This window comes from Apostichopus japonicus, chromosome 5 (genome assembly GCF_037975245.1).
Source record: "Apostichopus japonicus isolate 1M-3 chromosome 5, ASM3797524v1, whole genome shotgun sequence".
Lineage (NCBI taxonomy): Eukaryota > Metazoa > Echinodermata > Holothuroidea > Aspidochirotida > Stichopodidae > Apostichopus > Apostichopus japonicus.
The window spans coordinates 15,358,516-15,378,176 of NC_092565.1; the positions used below are offsets into that span (position 1 = coordinate 15,358,516).

Below are 19,661 nucleotides of genomic sequence, written 5' to 3' on the forward strand. Positions count from 1 at the left end.
CGAGTACACTACGAGTATAATAGCTACTCTCTTAAAACACCATCGAATATACAAATTACAATGTTTTTACAGACATTTACGTGCAATCTGAGAAATTGCAGACTTGAGACCCATATTTTAGGGCTAGGTATTCGCAGCATAAAACACTCGGGAAGTGCCGTTTCCGGCCATCTGGGGGTTTGAAATAACCCAAAATTTTCTTGTACTCTCCGCGCCAATCGATGGTGGCGCTCCGCTTAGATAGTCTCCACACATTAGCCCCCCAATAATATTTCCGTTCCGCCGCGCCTGGCCTGTACTACCCATACTCAAGGGCGGCGGAAGCACTTTTAATCTGGGGGGGCACCGACATCAAGGGCACTTTGCAGAAATTCGATTGGACTGATGCAGCATTATATATTTAGTACCATTTATAACTCTTATTGCATTATCTTATTTGCATATACACATCACTCCATCAACGCCCCCCCCCCTCAAAGAAAATATGCATATAGCACTGCAATATCCAATGTGCAAATTGGGAAACAAGGAACAAGTTTTCTTTTGAGCCAAAATGAGGTGAAAACATGCTATATAGTTGCTAATGTAGGAATCATCTGAATTAGAGTTTATTTCTATAGATAATATCTTAACAATTTTTTTCCATTCGAAATAACTTTGAGTTTGACCAACAAAAAATTCATTAAAAGTCAGGGGCGTAGCCAGGATTTGCAAAGTTGTATGCACGACTATCTGAGCGGAGCGCCACCATCGGTCGGCGCGGAGCGTACAAGAAATTTTTTGGTTTTACAAACCCCTTAGATGGCCGGAAACGGCCCTTCCCGAGTGTTCATTCTGGTTCCCTGGCCTCTAATTGCTAACTTGAGACACCTCAATTTTTATGTAGAAAAAGGGCATATTTTTAACCTGAGGAAAAGTGGGGGGCACGTGCCCCCTGTGCCCCCCCCCCGGTTCCGCCGCCCTTGCCCATACTGATGCAGTGATACTGTATGACCTTTAATTTTCAACAAATTTGCGTGAGGATTAAAATATAACAAAGAGGAACGTTTTATGGAGTAATTGAAATCTGTAATTGTAGACATTATTTGGGTTGCGTTTTTGAGGTTTGCGTTTCAATTTCTAGTCTTTATGTGATACTTTATATGTTTTGTACTGCATGCGATTTATCGATTATTTTGTGATATATTTTGTACGTTAATTGAGAATTTATATATATATTTTTGTGTAGTTGTCACGGATGCAATAGATGTAAAATATCCAGTCGAAGCCTTGATATCTTCTTGTCTCTGTCTGTACACAAACGGTTACAGGGAGAATATAACCATTATTGGTCATATTCTCCCCCGGCAAATGCAATAATCCGGCGATTGAACCATTTCCCCTGACTGACAATCGGAGGTGGACTATGTCCACCTCCCCCCCCCCCCCCCCCTGCTCACGCCACAGCTGGTACTTTAGTACAGATCAGTAGTAGCATTGTCAATTGTTTTGGTTATCTCGCACCCTGTTTATTGTGTCATCGGTCACATTTCATACAATTGTATCCTCATCCTCTTGGCGTTCCATACCATACTGGCTTACTACCAAGGTTCCATGCTCATGTCACATGTGGCATGGAATTTTATCGCGCAACTAGTGTGAGCATGCTTATCTAGCTATTGCAACATCTAGATCAGGTAGACGTTAGAACGGCAATTCCATTTGCATACATGAGGACATTGTTTGATTCCATTGTTACAGCAAAATGACAAAGGTTTGTATTAGTTATGAATGTGAATAAGAAGTGCATAGATTATCGGAAGGTTTAGTCCTTCCCGAATTGGTACTCTCCATCGTTATCATCTGATGAGTTTCACTAGACCAAGTCAGACTTCGGAACAACCAGCCTCATGCACTTAGCAAGGCTAGGCCTATATAGCCTTACAATAGCCTATCCTAAGTCAGGCAAACGTTAGTCCAATGCCCAGTGAATGATTTATCGTTTAAATTCTGTGTAGCAGTTTGAAAGCTCTTCACTTTGTCTCATATAAAGTACTATAGTTTCTGTGTGCAAAAACTGATATGTATCTTTGCACTTGTAATTTGTAATAGCAAAATGTCCATATTGCGATGCAATACAATTACTGGTTAAATTGTTCCATGAGGCCAATGCAAAGTTACCCATGACAACAAAGATGCATCAATATAATTGGCTTGTTAGGCCTAGTGATGGCTGACAAATAATAACACAAGTAGGCATTTTTTTGCTGAAAAAAAAGGAAGTGACATGATTTCTGGTGGAGTATGTTTTCACCTAAGGCAACATTGGCCACGGGTAGGGCATAGGCACAGGATGTGCTCAGTCAAAGGTTGACACTCTGTTTTGGGTACCAAGTGACACTCAGTCAATGGTACAGAGTTACACTTGGTCACAGATACAGGATGACACTCATTCAAGGTTGATACCCAGTCAAATGTGCAGGATGATACCTATTACAACATATCCTCTGTATCCTGTCATTCCAAGGGCTCAATGGGCAAATCTTTTAATATCTCATGGATCGCTTCTTGGCCTTTTGGCTAAGATCATGTGTAGTATCTGTTCCCTTTCGAGGGGAATGGTGATGCACACCTGACGATGATCACACAGTCACAGTCCCGATGCAAGGGGACTGGGGTTAGAAGTGGATCAGTCGTTCAGTAGTTTGGTTTTCATGCCCAGGTTCTTTCCTGGGCGACTTTTTCTTAAAAAGTTTCTTTTAATATCTCATAGAACATTCATTCAAAGATATCTCCCACATGGGGTTAATTTTTCTTAGCTACTTTTGCAACATTACATAAGGTTAATCTGAGATTATATTTCTGCTCCATAAATGGTATTCAGTTGTAGTCTTGACTTATTTCCAGAATTGTTCTTTCTATTGTGGCTGGGTACATACAGTATTTGGTTCACAACATGAGCTTAAAATCTTGAGAAAGCTTGTCACATTAAAAGTAGAATGAAGATAAAGATGATCCTCAAGTAGCTTTGCTGGATCAACTCACTTTCATATCAGATGTACTAGTTTACATAAAGGATTCAGGGCTGAATACAATCTGTTGTTTCAACTAACTGTTGAGACTAATATAAAATTTAAGCCTTTCCTGCAAATTCATAACATTTTACATAAAACCTTAAACTAGTATATTTTTGGGGGGCCCATGGAATATGTCTTTGAAATGTTAAGACATTTTAATGGAACATTGGAAACAAATGGCAAGTTATCTTCATTTTTCAATGTTTCCTTCAGTCATGGGCTAGCATTTGACAAAATCAACTGTAGTTTAACTTCCTCTTGTGAAGTAACTGTTATTCACAGACTACAGTAACACATCTTTTTTTTGTGCTTGATTCTGCAATTGCATGGATAGAGATGTTACATTGGAAACACAATCAGATGGGGGAAAATGATTGCAGTGATGAGCAAAGTGTTGAAGGGAACCTTTTGAAACTGCTTGCTTACTTTTTCTTTGACAGGGCAAGGGTGGAAGATCGTCCAAAGGGGCGAAGGGGAAGATGAGTCGTGTGAAGAAAAGCAACATCAACTCTAACAAAAACAGGAAAGCAACAAACCCTGTGCAATCTACCAACAAGAAAGATTTACCCATCAAGAAACGCACCAATTCATGGAAAGGTTCAGCAATCGGAAAGTCCAGAGGAAAAGATTTTGGTAAAGAGAAGAAAAAAGTATGGCAGAAGAGGTAAACCAGTAGTAACCTGAAGTATTTATGACATTCACTAAGCACATGATGGCCTTAATTGCACCTGGTCTAGCATTTATGTTAACAAAGCCTTACATCATCATGAAAATGTTTGATTGATATTCTTTTCATGAGTAACTTCCAATCGATATCATTTATTTAATGTTCCTTGTTAAAGCAAGACTGGAAACTTCAACAACTGTAGAAATGACATCAAAGATCTACTACTGCTTGAATAATTTATGTTTGTCTTTCCTTTTTTTTTTCTTTGAGAGAGGTGGTACTTAGTTTGCTTACAGCATCCATACTGTTTTCTTTCATTATGTAGAAAAAAACTGTAAAAAAAGGATAAATAAAATGTTTTCACTTTCTTGTAGCTTAGTATGGCATCACACTTGACAAATGGTCACCGAGGGAAATTTCATAGAAACCATGATAATTGTTAAGCAGTGTAAGACTTTCCCTTTGCTTGTTGTGTATAGTTATCCACCACAATCTTCATACTGTATTAGAGTTACAAATAAAAGAAGTAATTCCTATGACATTGTGTCAAAAGTATTAAAAATATGTGTGTCTGTGACCTTTTGTGAAGATTAAATGTCCTCAGTACATATTATTTAGTGATATGATTAATGTGAAGTGTCTGATTGCATTTCATTCAAGTAGATGTCTGTTACTGAGCTGTTGTCATTTTTGCTTTCAGACCAGAAAGCAATAAAATTGAGATGCAGGAGGAGGGAGAAGAAGAGAGTGACGTAGATGAACAATATGAAACATTACAGGAAGAAGAAATTGAGTATCTCAAAAAACTATCACAGGGGGAATTCTTGAAGGGTATTGATAAAAAGTAAGTTGTCAAAATATTATATGATACATACAAGTTTTTGCTGTGACACCTTTTTCCAAAAATAAAAATTGTTATCTTTGTTGCAGATTCTCTCCATTGTGGAGGAATATTGCACAAAAAGTTCAATGTTTAAATTCTTGTATCAAGGCAAGGCCTTCTCACACAATTTTACTACATTTAACCGTTGGTGATTGGTAACTTGTTACACTCACACACCCAACAATTCAAATAGTCCCGCTCGGGCACTGCAGTGCGACACATCAATGTGTCCCCTGGGGACTTCCTAAAGGTTGTAGCCACAAACCGGTGCTCACAACTTTATTTGCAAGTCCCCACTTATACCTAGGTGAAGAAAGGTAGTGGAGATAAAGTGCCTCGTCCAAGGACACAACATAATGACCTGGCCAGGACTTGAACCTGCAGTCCTTAGATTGCTTAGCCATTTGACTACAATGCCCTCCAAAAACATGGGTCATAACTTCCACAGGCAAGCTTTGCCACTTTGCAACTATTATGTTAATGTGAAAAGAGTTAAGTCTTAATAAAGATAATGATTGTGTCATAAATTAATGTTGTGACACCAGTCAGCAAATGATCCAGCCAAGATTGCTGGAATTCCAAAATATGGTGACAAGTTTCAAATATCTTATAATCTAAATGATCTTGGCCCTCTAGCATCCTAGCCTAGAAGTCCAGTAACTATCTTCGGTGTGTTTTACCTCCTTTTTAAAGTGACCAGCTCAAATCAAAGAAATCCAGGAAGAGCAAGGCTAGAAATCAAGATAATATTCTACTTGACTTTGAGAAACTACCAAGGATGCTAGAGGAGAAACCAGAGGAAGAAAGAAAACAAATGAAGCAAATGCTTCCTATCAAAGATGCACAGGGGCTGAAGAGACAGTGGCGAGAGGCAGGAGACCCAGAGAAGGAAGAGGGTGAGGAGCAACCTGCCGAAACGGCTGGCGAGGAGGCAGGAGATGGTAAGCCCGGTTATTTACTCGAGTCTTTAGTAACCTAGGTAACAAAAGTGTAAGCAGTCAGTGGCTTTTTATGTTGTAAGTGCTGTTGTATTTTGAATAAGTCCATCTGTAAGAGATCTCGCAGGTCTCACCATTTGTGTTTCAATGTAATCTAGTACAAATTGGGATGAAGAATTAAGTCCCAAGGAAATGTTTATTTAAAGAACTCAATATCTCTCAATATCTAGCTCTGGTTGTTGAATGTTTGCTTGACAACATTTAAATTCTCTGATAATGATAGGTTGTTCCACAGATTGGTAAATTTATGATTTCAGTGGTAATTTGTAGTTGTTTTCTCTCTATTGATGACATTTTAATCTGTTGTGATGATCTTGTCTTTGTTGCCTGTGTCTGTTAAGTTTTGCATGATCAATGCTTCAATATGTCGAAACATACTTCCACAGATACTTCCACAGCTGCGAAAGAAACACAGAAAGCAGCAACGAAAAACCTACCGGAAGTCTCAACTGTTAATTTATTTGCTGCCAGACAGCAGAAACTGGCTGTGAAGAAACGAGAGATAGCTGCAATCGCCAGCTCTTTAACCGAAGATCCTGAAAAATATGTAAGTGTTCATCTTGGTTGGAGCTATAAGACAATGTATAAACTGACTACCCTGTACTCATACAGTGATGTATGTGAGTCTGTAACCTTCATGTACTGATCCCAAATATTCAAATCAAAGAACTGCTGAAGCATGCTAACGATGATTGAATGCTATTGGTATCATGTAGCCAAATGTGCATACTACTGGAAGCATGCACTCATGAGCAGTGTGTGCATGACATCAGGATCATGCACTCATGTAGAGATGTGTGCATGCCACTGACATGCACTCATGAGCAGTGTGTGCATGACAACAGGTTCATGCACTCATGTAGCAATGTGTGCATGCAGTTAGAATCATGCACTCATGCAGTGATATGTGCATGCTACTGGAATCATGCACACATGAGCAGTGTGTGCATGACATCAGGATCATGTACTCGTGTAGCAATGTGTGCATGTCGTCAGGATCATGCACTCATGAGCAGTGTGTACATGACAACAGGATCATGCACTCATGTAGCAATGTGAACATGCAATTAGAATCATGCACTCATGTAGTGATATGTGCATGCTACTGGTTTCATGCACTCATTTAGCAATGTGTGCATGATACTGAAATGATGCACTCATGTAATGATGTGTGCATTCCATCGGAATGTTGCACTGATGTAGCAATATGTGCATACCACTGTAATCATGCACTCATGTAGTGATGTTTGCATGCCACTGAAATGATGCACACATCTAACCATGTGTGCATTCCATCGGAGTGATGCACTCACGCAGCAATCTGTTTATGCAATTGGAATCATTGCACTTATAGAGTCTCAAGCTCTTGGCCACTTGGAAATTTAGATCTCTATTACTTCTGTGCACTATATGCAGATTGCAATTCAACCATTTTACAGGATTTAATGACTTTGGGTGGAGGATATTACCAAGGGCACTGACTTAACTCCATCTACTACTTATATTCAAAGAATGATGGAGATTGCATTGGAGGCATGGGAGGGACATTAGATGTGTGTAGTGTTTTACTTTATAACTTGTCTCATCCAGAGAACTAACATGTATATTAAACAGATTTGCAAATTACTTTATGAAATTACGGATACTATATGATGGCAACAGGTTGGAAACATTTTTTCTGTTGAATGTATTTCTTATCACACTTTCTCAAAGGTGAAGAAACTGAAGACCCTTCGACTGTTGATTGCTGTGGAGGACCCAGACATTGTGCTGACTGTCCGTAAGTTAGGAATGGTATCCATGACCGAGGTCTTCAAAGATATTATTCCAAGCTACAGAGTACGAGACTGGGCCCAAGGGGAAGAAACAGTCAAAGTAAGTCATACAAGGCATTATGTTGCTAGAATAGTATGAACAGCCTTTGCCATCCCATACATGGTTGGAGGATTTGGGGGGGGGGAGGGAGGGGAGAGGAGGAGGCAAGTAGGCAGGAGTTACAGATTTTACCAGAGTGGTACTAACACCCAGCCTCCTCCCCACTCCTCATTGGCACGACCGGTTGACACAGTTGGTATAAAGAAGAAATATAAATGCAGATTGTATCTTGTTACTTCCTGGAGATGCTATGAGGAACATATCTTTGATTGATGACACCTATATTAAAATATTCTTTTTCTCACAAATTGTCTGGTTAACTCCGGTGAAGCAATTATTATACAGTCCATTCTATGCAGCCATTATACCTTACTACAGTCGATAATATGCAGTTGCATCTCTAAATACGTTGATATAGGTCTCCAGCGATATCCCAGTTTATTTCAGAAAAACATTTTTCCAGATGAAAATGAATAAATTACAGTCTCCTACATCTCCACATTTAAGCATGGGTTGGGAAACATCAAAGTAAGACATTTTATATAGAGACAGGTTATTTAGCTCAGTTCATAGCTAAATATCAATTATTGCATTTTACTATTGTTATAGCTGAGCAAAGAGATCAAGGAGAAACGTGAATATGAAGAATCCCTACTAAGCAACTACAAACGATTCCTGGAATTTTTGGAAGAGACCGTGACAGGTAACACTAACCTTTTTATCCCCTCAACCATTCCATGGTATTCATTCATGTGTACCTGAGATGTACATCATTAATTCGTTAACCATTCCACTCTGTTCAGTCATATGTTGCCTGAGTAACACTTACATGAATGAATAGTGTGTGGTTCTACATGTATTTTAGCTGTGAGTCTAGCTTGGCTTTAAATTGATCATTTTGAAAGTAAAAAATCAGACTGGAACAACCTCACCAAATATCAATATAGCTCTAACACTTTAACAAGAGGATGAAAGAATATAGTTTGTGGAAGAAAGTGTCCTTGTTATTAAATGTATAACAGTGAAATTGATTCACGATTTAATTTGTCTTTATTTAACAGCAAGTCGACCTCCACGCAGATCTCAAAAGCCAAAAAAGCCTAAGAAGAAAGGAAAAGTGTTTGAGATGTCTCAAAGTGCCAAATCTCATTTGGCGGTGGTCGCCTGTAACTGCTTGTGTGATCTCTTGCTGAATTTGGCCCATTTCAACTATAGAGTAAACATTATATCTCTTGTGGTTGAAATGATGTTCTACAGAAAGCAAGCAGTAAGTATATCCACCACTTTCCCATCCTTCCCCCCCCCCCCCCCCGTATGCAAATTCATTGGTATGTAGGAACTGACTCAATGGAGTTACCCTTCTGGAGTAATATTATTTTGACTTCATGGTCTGGCCATTCACCGTCACCTCTTATTGCAACACTGGACCTATGCACCTTTAAGATCTACCATAGTAAATCTATTTCATGGAAAATATAGGAACACTCTTAATGTTTTACCACAATCATATCAAGTTCATAGATTCCCATCACAGGTCCTTCTTCTTCGGAGTATTTAAAGGAAACAAATTTGTTTTGTTTTACTTCCAAGATCAGTGATGCCAGTATCAAGTGTATGCAGAGGTTCTTTCGCCAACATAAAGTAGACGATGGGATCCCAGAAGCTGTTTCCTTTATCAGTAAGAAGATCAAAGGAAAACATTTTAAAGTACCACATAAGGTGAGTCACTATCAATCAAAGGGAGTGATGTGGTTTAAGTACAATATGTCACTGCAAGATATCCATATTGAAACTATTGTCAAAAATATTGAAGTCATTTCTGGCGGCTAGGGCCAGGATTGAAAGAGATACCAAACTAGGTATTTAATGAAAGAGTCATAGCCGATACAAAACAGACTGGTTTTATTCGTACCTTGTTCTTTATGATGAATCAGGTGATATTTAATGGTCCCCTGTATTTGATTCCAATCCATAGCTGTGATCTCACCAGCCCCTCAAAGATGAAATCAATAATAAATTTAGAAGAGTAGTATATATTGATGCCATCGTGGTTGTTGTTTTCTAGATTTTGGATACCTTTCTGCACCTTCGGATAAAAGAGACAAATCTTAGGAAGGATGAGAACCTAGAAGAGGCTCAGAAGAAGAAGCAAGACAGAAAAGACAAGATGAACAAAATGACAAGAACAGAAAGAAGGGTAAATAATGCAGCGACTATCTCGGATGTTAATGATTCATGTAGAAAGATGATAAATGAAGAGATGTATTCAGTTATTATATTTGTTGCCATTTGCTTTAATTTATGTTTCCCCACAGATTTATAATCTACTGTGTATTCATAAGATACTAAATAGTGCATTACAAGGTTATCTCATAAAATATATATATATATATACTTATATTTGTATACATATATATAAATGTATACATATATATACAGGTATATATATATATATATATGTGTTTGCTTTTGTAGGAGTTAAACTCTTTACATTTTTCAAACTATATGGGTAAAATTATGATAGTTGAACCAATCCATTACGACCTTTATTTCGGTCAAATTTGTCTCAATGTTGTGTTTGGACACAATTTGCAATTATAATCAGTTTGACTTCAGATAAATCATGTTTTTTTGAATTGAAATATTAATGCCTGCCCACATCTAGCTCTGTCATGTATTAGTTTGGATTTATGATTTCTAAAACAAGCTTAAAAAAAAAAGCTTCAATTAAATGCAACACAAGGCTTCAAAGCAATAAATAATGGTAGTTCCATGTGTTAGATGTTAGAATGAGAGATTCTTTTAACACTGATGATTGCAACAATCTTTCAGTAGTTATTAGTTCTGCCACCAAGTCATCCTTTTAGACCTTTTTTTTAAAGTAAATTTGCTTGCATCTTCTCATGTACTTATGAAAGTATTTACTCACCTTAACTTTTGTTTCGCATTTAGTACACAAAGCGACAGGAAGCCTTGGAGAGTGAACAACGGGAGGCTATACATGAGCAAGATGACAACAAAATAATTCAACTTGTAAGTATAGTACAACATTTCAATATTTAAAGGGTGATTCATTCAGTAGCAAAGTTAATCATGGCTCGTTGACTGGGGGGTAGATATGAGGCGGTGGGGAGGGGAGGGGGAAGGGGAGATAGTGGTTAGACACCAGGAACTCGAAAAACTATTCTGAACTGTTCGAGAGATATTTAAAATGCACAATGCTTTACTAACTACTTAAAGTTAACTGCTATTTTGAATTTACATTAACACTCATTGTTGATCTGTTTGATTTCACAGAACACTCGAGTCATCCAATCTGTCTTTGCAACGTACTTCAGGGTTCTCAAGACTGCAACTGATTCCAGACTGATGCCTTCAGTCTTGGAAGGTTTGGCTAAATTTGCTCATCTTATCAACATTGAGTTCTTTGATGACCTTGTCAAGGTTCTCAACGAGTTGATTGGCTCAGGAGTAAGTTATTTCTTTAATGACTATTGGTTGATTGATGAAGTGATTGATTAACTTGATTAAATTTTAAAGACATCAGTTGTTCAGTGTTGCAATTGGTGGTTATATGGCAGAAAATTTTGTGTAGCTTCTGTTGGCTTCAGTCCTTTGAGGTAATATTTTTTATTCACCTAATGAATATTCAAATCGCTTTAACTTGTTACTATGAAGTTAAGTACACTTTGGCAACCAATCGCACTCCTATTGAGTGTGTTTTGGTGTGTCTTTAGTAAGTATTCTAATAAATAAGAAACCATGCCAGTGCCAAGTATTACTGCAAATACAAGACATAATCCTGTACCTTTCGGTTCAGGAATGTATCCACCTTAGCAACTGCTGTAAATGGTTTTGAAAGCAAAAAAACATATTTCAATGAAATATTTGAAATACATTGCTAAAGCACTATCAATGTGTTGGTCTCTTGAACTGCCAAGGATCATCATTTAAACATTCCTTCCTTAGTGCATATTAGCGTTGTGCGGTAGTCGGATTTCACACAACCGGTAGTGTTGCAACATGAATCCCGGTATCGTAACTACAACCGGTATTTTCTTCAACTTTCATCTACGGTTCAAAGCACTTAGTTACGAGACTGTTAATGTCATACATTCAATACGCATAGCCTAGGCTATGTACATACTCTTACACGCACGTTCATAAAAAAAAATAAAGAAAATAACACGCTATATTAGGGCCTTTGTTTTTTAACATACACTTCCAAAAAGAAAAGCACAAACCTTGGAAAAAAGCAACCCACACCATCCTTCATTCATACTCGACGTACGATATTAGATTAACACGTTCGCACGTGGATTAAACTTGTAATCCGTACACAAACATAAACTGGGAGTTCCCCACTAATCCATGATATTGGAATAGGGCAACCCCTTCAAGTTCAAAAGTTCACAATGAAAAGTTTTTAACTATCAACAAGTCACCACGTGTTTGGAACTTCAGACAATAAGAATGTTACATAGGGGCTACGTAAATACGGGATGATAAACTACATACATAAGAATAGTACAGATTTATTTATATCGTTAATCGGCTTTTGTTTACTCCAGAAAATATACTTTCAATACGTACAATATCAATCTTTCGTACAAAAGATCTTAAAAATTAAAACAGTAGCGAAAGATAAATATAAATGACATCGTGAAACCCCCCCCGCATTAATAAACGAATCCATTTCATTACATCATCAAATCTCAAGTACTGAACTGTTGTGTGTACCTGTACCATACCCTAGGCTATAATAACATACAGTGCCGTGCTAAGATGGATTTAAACTGGATATACTCCCTGCGGTTTTGGCTCAAAATTAATTAAATCGTTATAATTATTATAACAAAATGAGGTGAAATGCTTAAGAGTAAGATTTTGTACATGTGAACCTTGACAATCATCGTTTGAAGGAAGAATAAATAACGAAAATTTCAGAATAACTTTGAGGTCCCGTAACATGCTGAGCGCAAGTAACGTTCGATATTTGGTGTAGCCTAGGTGCAAATTACTACGTGAAAAGTTGATTCGTTAATACATAGGTCTAGGCCAGTACGTAAATTGGTCAGATATTATTCAAACTAAGAAACACAGAAACCAGAAAAAAATCGTGTTTTGTTTTCTTTATTTCAAATAGTAACACGTAGATATTTTTATTACGTCCGGGATTCCCGGGAATGATACCGAAACGAATGTAATAATTGGTTGGTTTCCCACTACCGGTAGTATTTACACATTGCTTTGTGATCGGGATTAGTCAATACCGGGATCGGGATACCGGGATTCACTTGACTACCGGGATCCCGCACAACCCTAGTGCATATACACCTGCTATCTTCATTGCAGAAATATTACACATTCAAATAGCAACCCTACCCCCCTCCCCCCCTCCCACCAAGCTTCTCCCATTGGTACTTATTTCAGTGCTAAAAAGACCAAAACAGTTCTAATGTGAAGATTTTTCATCATAAATACTTCCAGTCCATCACATAGCTTATTTTGTCCTTTGTGTGTCTTTCCTTGTGGTTGTTTTTTCAACGAGTTTTTTTTCAACGAGTGGGCAACTTTCCATGGAGACTGCTGAATGGTTTTTAGCCTGTAGGACAATAATACTATACTAAATCAGAACTGAGTAAATGATGCTTGACAAGCAAGTCTGATGAGAATAACTTTAAAGTTTTGTATTACTTTCACAGCAATAGATATCTTTCATGACTATCTTTCTTTTTCCAGGCATTGGAATACAGAGAGTCTCTACACTGCGTGCTGACTGCTTTTAAGATTCTGTCAGATCAGGGTGCTGCCCTCAATATTGATCCAACTAGGTTCTACACTCATCTATATATGAACTTATTCAGTGTACATGCAGGTAAAGAGAGATTCTTACTTCTATATATGAACTTATTCAGTGTATATGCAGGTAAAGAGAGATTCTTACCTCAGATATGAACTTATTCAGTGTATATGAAGGTAAAGAGATTCTTACTTCTATATATGAACTTATTTAGTGTTTATGCAGGTAAAGAGATTCTTACTCATATTTAAACTTATTGAGTGTATATGCAGGTAAAGAGATTCTTACTTCTATATATGAATTTATTGAGTGCACATGATGGTAAAGAGAAAATATTACCTCATATATGAACTTATTGAGTGCACTTGCAGGTTAAGAGAATATTATATCACATATGAACTTATTTAGTGTATATGCAGGTAAAGAGGTTCTTACTTCTATATATGAACTTATTCAGTGCACATACAGGTAAAGAGAGAATATTACCTCACATATGAACTTATTTAGTGTATATGCAGGTAAAGAGGTTCTTACTTCTATATATGAACTTATTCAGTGCACATGCAGGTAAAGAGAGAATATTACCTCACATATGAACTTATTTAGTGTATATGCAGGTAAAGAGGTTCTTACTTCTATATATGAACTTATTCAGTGCACATGCAGGTAAAGAGAGATTCTTACCTCACATATGAATTTATTCAGTGTATATGCAGGTAAAGAGGTTCTTACTTCTATATATGAACTTATTCAGTGCACATGCAGGTAAAGAGAGAATATTACCTCACATATGAACTTATTTAGTGTATATGCAGGTAAAGAGGTTCTTACCTCTATATGAACTTATTGGGTGCACAAGCAGGTCAAGGAGATATTCAGATTTAGAAATCAGTACCTCATCCCTCTAATAGGTACTTGCTACATCCTCAGACAGGATAGCATAGTAAACTGGGTGCACATGAAGTATCTGCCTGATCAATTAGGTGCCTTGACATAAGACAGTGGATATTATTCTATTGTGATTTATTCTATTGTGATTTATTGACACAATACCTGCTTCCCAGTAATCTCAAGCAATTTCTACATTTGATCCATTGTAATTTGAATTTTTTTTTACTGTAGGTGAGAGTTTTGAAGATGCTGAGATTGTCCTTAAATGTATTGATGCCATGGTGTTTAAGAGACATAAACAGATCACCACACAGAGGGCCCTGGCATACATCAAGAGACTGGGCACCCTCTCGCTACAATCACTACCGAATGCATGCTTGGCATTCCTGTCAGCTATGAGGTCCATGCTGAAGGTAAGACAAAGTGAAACCAAAGACAGGAATAGTAGGACTGTGTTGTAGGTAATTCACACCACCTGAACCTAAAGAAAGGAATAATAGGGCCGTGGTGTAGGTACTTCACACTAACTGATAATAAAGACTGGATCTCAATGGTAGGCACTTGATATGGACGTTAGATTTAATATCTAGCATAGTATGTACTGCACTCTTCATAGGTTTCTCTAGCCTATCATGTTAAGTCCTATTCAAAATATCCCGTAGTACCATTCAGGTAACTCTATCCTAACTTATAATCTTACTCAAACCAGAGTAAACTATATACCAAACTCTCACACAGGACCCAGATTAAACAACGAGAAGTTACCCTTCAGCTTGGTAGTCGTTCTTCATGTATCTTTATCTTGTGACTATTATGAGATTTTAATGGTCGAAAGTAATCTAGTAGTAGCTTAAATGTTGAGGTGTTTCATCATGCCTACAAATGTATTATTTCAAGTGACAGTAAATGCACATTTTTGTATTTCATTTACTGTTTTTATTCAATGATTGGTATCTTACCCACCAGCTTTACCCCAAGACGGATATTCTCCTCGAAACAGATACACTTGGGAGTGGCATATTCCTTCCAGAGCTGGAGGAACCAGAGCATTGCCATGCTCAGAATACTGTATTGTGGGAACTCCATCTTCTGAAGGTACCACAACATCAAGTTGTTTGAGTTTTATATTCAGGATATAATGTTTATAAGTAAGAATATATATTGAATGTAAACTAATAACAGTCAGCCTCTTAAGATTTTGGATTTAAACCAATGATCTTATCAATTTTTAGCTCATAAAAAATCAAGCATGTGATGAGCTCCTTGATAGACGGTGATCTTTCTATCCTTCCGTCTTCAATTAAATAAAATGCTTCTTTTCCTGCTGTTGTGATGTGACTTTCACATAATGAACTTCTTGTAGTCGGTCATTTGCAATTTTCGAGCCTCATAGTTCAATGTCCATGTCACTGTCATTCCAAATCATTGTTTCAAAGCTTGCAAAATATTTGCATAGATGTGACGGACGTTGCTCATAATAATCATAAAGGAATTTATGAGATGGTGATGGCGTGAGTGCGTGTGTGTGTGTGTGTGTGGGTGAGGCCTTGGCTTGTAAACACAATAACTAAAAAACTAAATGGTGCGTGAACTATATATTTGGTATTTGAGTGCACCTTATAGAGTAGAAGAACCCTATTGCTTCCTGCCAAGTTCACAGATCATTTGAGGTCAAAGCCTGAAATTCTTGTAATCACGATACCTCGAGGCATCGGATTTTGATCAAAATCCGTCAAGTGGATGAACACTACATATATATATACTTACAAAGCAAGGAATCACTAAGCCTGCTGGCTTTCTGGTTTGTTAAATAAGAAAATCGCTCCTACTTCCACAGGGATGAATGGATAGCTACATAAGCTGCTTGTAGTTATTGTCAAAACAAAATAGTGAAAAAGAAAAGCAAACAAATTTTGCTGTCAGTGTGCAACAATGACATAACCTTCTTGTTTCATGCTCACTGAAACTGCAACTTTCAGTTTTCCATACCCGTGAAAGGCTGAAGAGGATATGATTGCACTGGATTAGAGTATGTCCGTCTTTCATTACTCTATAGCAAATTCACTATTTTTTAATAATTACTTTTTTCAGAATCATTATCACCCAACAGTCAAGGTTTATGCCAACAATCTTTTAAGGAAGGCACCAATCAGAGGTGTGGGTGCTCTTGACCCAGCCCTTAGTAAAAGGTAGGTTATGCAAGTTGTTATTTATGTGCTGTTTAAATTGATCAGTAAATTGCACTTATTAATACAAAAATTGAGCCATTCAAGAGCCATTACTTTTAAACCATATACAATGTTTAGGAGCAAGTACATAAGAGAAAGTACTGCCAACTATTATCTCCAGACTATGCATAGCTCTCATTCATTGGCTGCTAGCAAAGGATGACAATAATCTGAGCAAGAAAGAGACTTTCTAACATAACCCCTAATAGAGGCAAACCTAAACCTGACCGAGCCATATTTAGTCTCAAATCCCTTGCTACTATCAAACCTGTAATGGAACAGGCCATTGTTGACAGATCTGTACATAGGTTGTCTTATTACAACACAGACAAGATTGTGTACCTCACAAGCTTACACACTCTGTATTGATTAATTTGGCTTATTGCCAAATCATTGGTAGAAATGGTATCAGCGTGAATCACCTCCATAGACCTATTAAAGGATGACTTTAGGGACAAAATTCATATCGATGTGTTGCAGACCATGAAAGAATGCTGCTAGTATATATTCCTCTACCATTTTTAATTTTGGAAATGCCCCTTTAAACATCTGTGGCTCATGAGTTTAAAGTGATTGGACTAATGATGGCACACAGATCTTTAGGTTCCTTAGATGCAACAGCAAAATCAATAGAAAAACAGATGACTGTTATGGCCTGAAATAACATGTTTACAATGCATTTCAATTGTCATAGACAAATGGTGTTGAACATCTTCCCAATGTGTTCTGTTGTTTTACATGAATGTTTCTGTTTAGTTCTGTGTAACATGTTGGATTCATATAAGGTCTTAACATTAAGCCTCAAATGAGCATTGCAGAGATTTGATACATTTTACAGGTGAATATCATGAAACCTGGAATAGCCACAGAAACAATATTTGTACTCAAATTTCTTCCCCTTGTTCTATGACATAACAAGGTCCTCCTTTAAACAGTTGTCATGATATTGCTTTTCAAGAGATGTGGATCCTGTAACTACAGGCTGGTTGGCTTTTTACCTCTGATATATAGCATTATTAAATAAACCTAGCATATTTCATGAGCTACATTATCAAGTCACTACTGTGTCTTATTTTGCCATAAGCAAACAAAGGGAATTGGGAACCTTGTTAGGCCGTGTATTGCACCTTGACAAAGACTTAGCAGATTGCAATTTTCTCTCACATTTTTATTTTTATGAAAATGTAAATTTACCTTCAGAAAGTGTTCAGTCTGTCATGCCACTTTTGTTTCTTCACAGGAGACCGTTAGAGTTGTTTCAAGATTTTGATCCGTCTACAATGGTATTTAATCCACCGGTTTTGACAAAACCTCTCAGCAAAGTTACAAGGTCAAAGGTAAGTTATTACACACTAATATTGATTGACATTGAGGTTAGTGATGTAGATGTATTACAAGTATCTTTATCATATCAAGTAGCAATGGCTTATGATAACATTATGCATGATTTGTTTGACACATTGAGAAATATGATGATTTGGGGTGAAATTGACACACAAAATGTCTTTAAGCATTCAGTACTTACCTTACAATATCTAATCTATACATTACATCTTAGTTCTATTATTGAATCTTACAATGACTATAACTAATCCCTGCATAAAATATTAATTCTTTTACTGTCTTACAATGACCATATCGAATCTCTACATAACATCTTAATCCTATTACTGTATCTTCTCTTCGCAAGGCCTACGGTAAACGTAACTTTGATGAGTTCTTGCAACCAGACTTCCAATTGCTTGCTGACGAGTATCTTAACCAGCCTATACCGGAATTAGAAATGGACACATCATCAAAGAAAGAGAGAGTTCCACGGAAGAAGGAGGAAGTGATTCACAAAAAGATGAAAGAATTGAAAGAGGTGAAAGGGACCATGGGACAGAAGGCCGCAAAATCATCCAATCGCTACACGAAGCTAAACAGGCAAAGAAGAATGATCTCCCTTGGGAGGAGACGACGTCGTCATGTACTTAAAAAGAGCAACTAGCCCAGCGGATGGTCCCCAAATGATCCAAATTATTTCTAAGCAGGTTCTACCTGCCCCCTGAAAAAGCTTTGGGCCCCCCCCCCAAAAGAAAAAAAGAAGAAAGATGTCTAGCTATACCTAGAGTCAGTTAGATAGGATCTAATGAGAACTTAGGCAGAGAACATTTGTTATTACTATTGAGTGAGATTAAAGACCATTCATATATATAGAAGAGCAGCAGACACAACTGAATAGGGAAGTAGGATAGTAAAGAGGCCTTTCAGTTTTATTGCTAGATGTGTGCTGGTTTGTATCCTAGAGAAACCATTGATATCTATAGAATACATACTGCAGGTAAACCATTGGCATGGTATGAGTGGGGTAGCCATTAAGCCATACTAGATAATGAAATTGTTTTGACATTTGCTACAGTGTCAGTATTTCAAAAAAGGAGTTGTGAAAGAAGCTAATAGATGTTTATTGAAAAACCTCTTGAATGTGGACAGTTTTAATTTCTCTTAACAACTCAGCATGGGCTTCGAGAGCCAATTCAGACACATGGGATGATTCTGTCACTAGGCTATTTATTGTGAAGTTTGTCCTTAAAATTAATTTTGAAAAAAAAAAAATGTATCACATATTTCTCTAAGTACCTTATGGGGCACTCAAAATCAAGACGGGTACAGTCGTATTGGTTCTAGTCTTCTAGACAGGCTGCATTCTTATAATAAAAAATGGAACAATATAGTATATCCACATACATCCACATACATATCCACATGCATCCAAGCTTCCCAATATGCTGTTTACAATATTGGGCATTGACTTTTATACTAAATGTGAAGTTCATCCAAGATTCCATTCTTTGAGATATTATGTTTACATTTGATTACCTCTAATAAATGTGAGTTCATCCACATACGTGTGTGGTACAGCCAAGGTTTCATTCTTTAGATATCAGATTTACAACATTTTAAGACTCTGATGGCCTTTGACCTCAAAAAAACAATAAGGTTCATCCCCATACTACATAAGATTTGCTGGCCAGACTTCCCACAATTCTGTGAACTATCCTCCATCCAGCATGAGTTTTTGCTGGGCACATGTATGCATCTCTAGCATTTCTGATTTGTACAAAAATTAAATCTAAACATGTCATATTTATGGAATATTAAAGCCAAGTTACACTACTTGTAGGTGTCCTGTGCTGGCCTCTTTTCATTCCGTACATTAGTATATAAACAAACACTTTTATTGTCGGCAAACAATAAACAATCTCAAAACAGGTAAT

The 19,661-nt window shown here is 37.2% G+C and overlaps 1 protein-coding gene and 1 pseudogene across 2 annotated transcripts; both read left to right on the top strand.

Moving 5' to 3' along the window:
* The first annotated feature begins 1,594 nt into the window (after nucleotides 1-1,594).
* Nucleotides 1,595-18,862, top strand: LOC139967819 (nucleolar complex protein 3 homolog). Of its 2 annotated transcripts, none has more exons than XM_071971922.1 (18): nucleotides 1,595-1,753; nucleotides 3,497-3,720; nucleotides 4,424-4,567; nucleotides 5,300-5,547; nucleotides 5,991-6,151; nucleotides 7,318-7,479; nucleotides 8,089-8,182; nucleotides 8,541-8,746; nucleotides 9,070-9,198; nucleotides 9,545-9,676; nucleotides 10,432-10,512; nucleotides 10,777-10,950; nucleotides 13,222-13,357; nucleotides 14,405-14,586; nucleotides 15,140-15,268; nucleotides 16,265-16,362; nucleotides 17,642-17,738; nucleotides 18,092-18,862. In XM_071971922.1, exons 1-18 carry the CDS (start codon nucleotides 1,745-1,747, stop codon nucleotides 18,389-18,391), a joined length of 2,706 nt encoding a protein of 901 aa, XP_071828023.1. In that variant the 5' UTR covers nucleotides 1,595-1,744; the 3' UTR covers nucleotides 18,392-18,862. The 2 variants fall into 2 exon arrangements, with proteins under 2 accessions (XP_071828023.1, XP_071828024.1); XM_071971923.1 differs by lacking the exon at nucleotides 1,595-1,753 and adding an exon at nucleotides 1,836-1,950.
* On the top strand, nucleotides 2,540-2,762 carry LOC139968254 (U2 spliceosomal RNA; annotated as a pseudogene).
* Nucleotides 18,863-19,661: the final 799 nt, after the last annotated feature.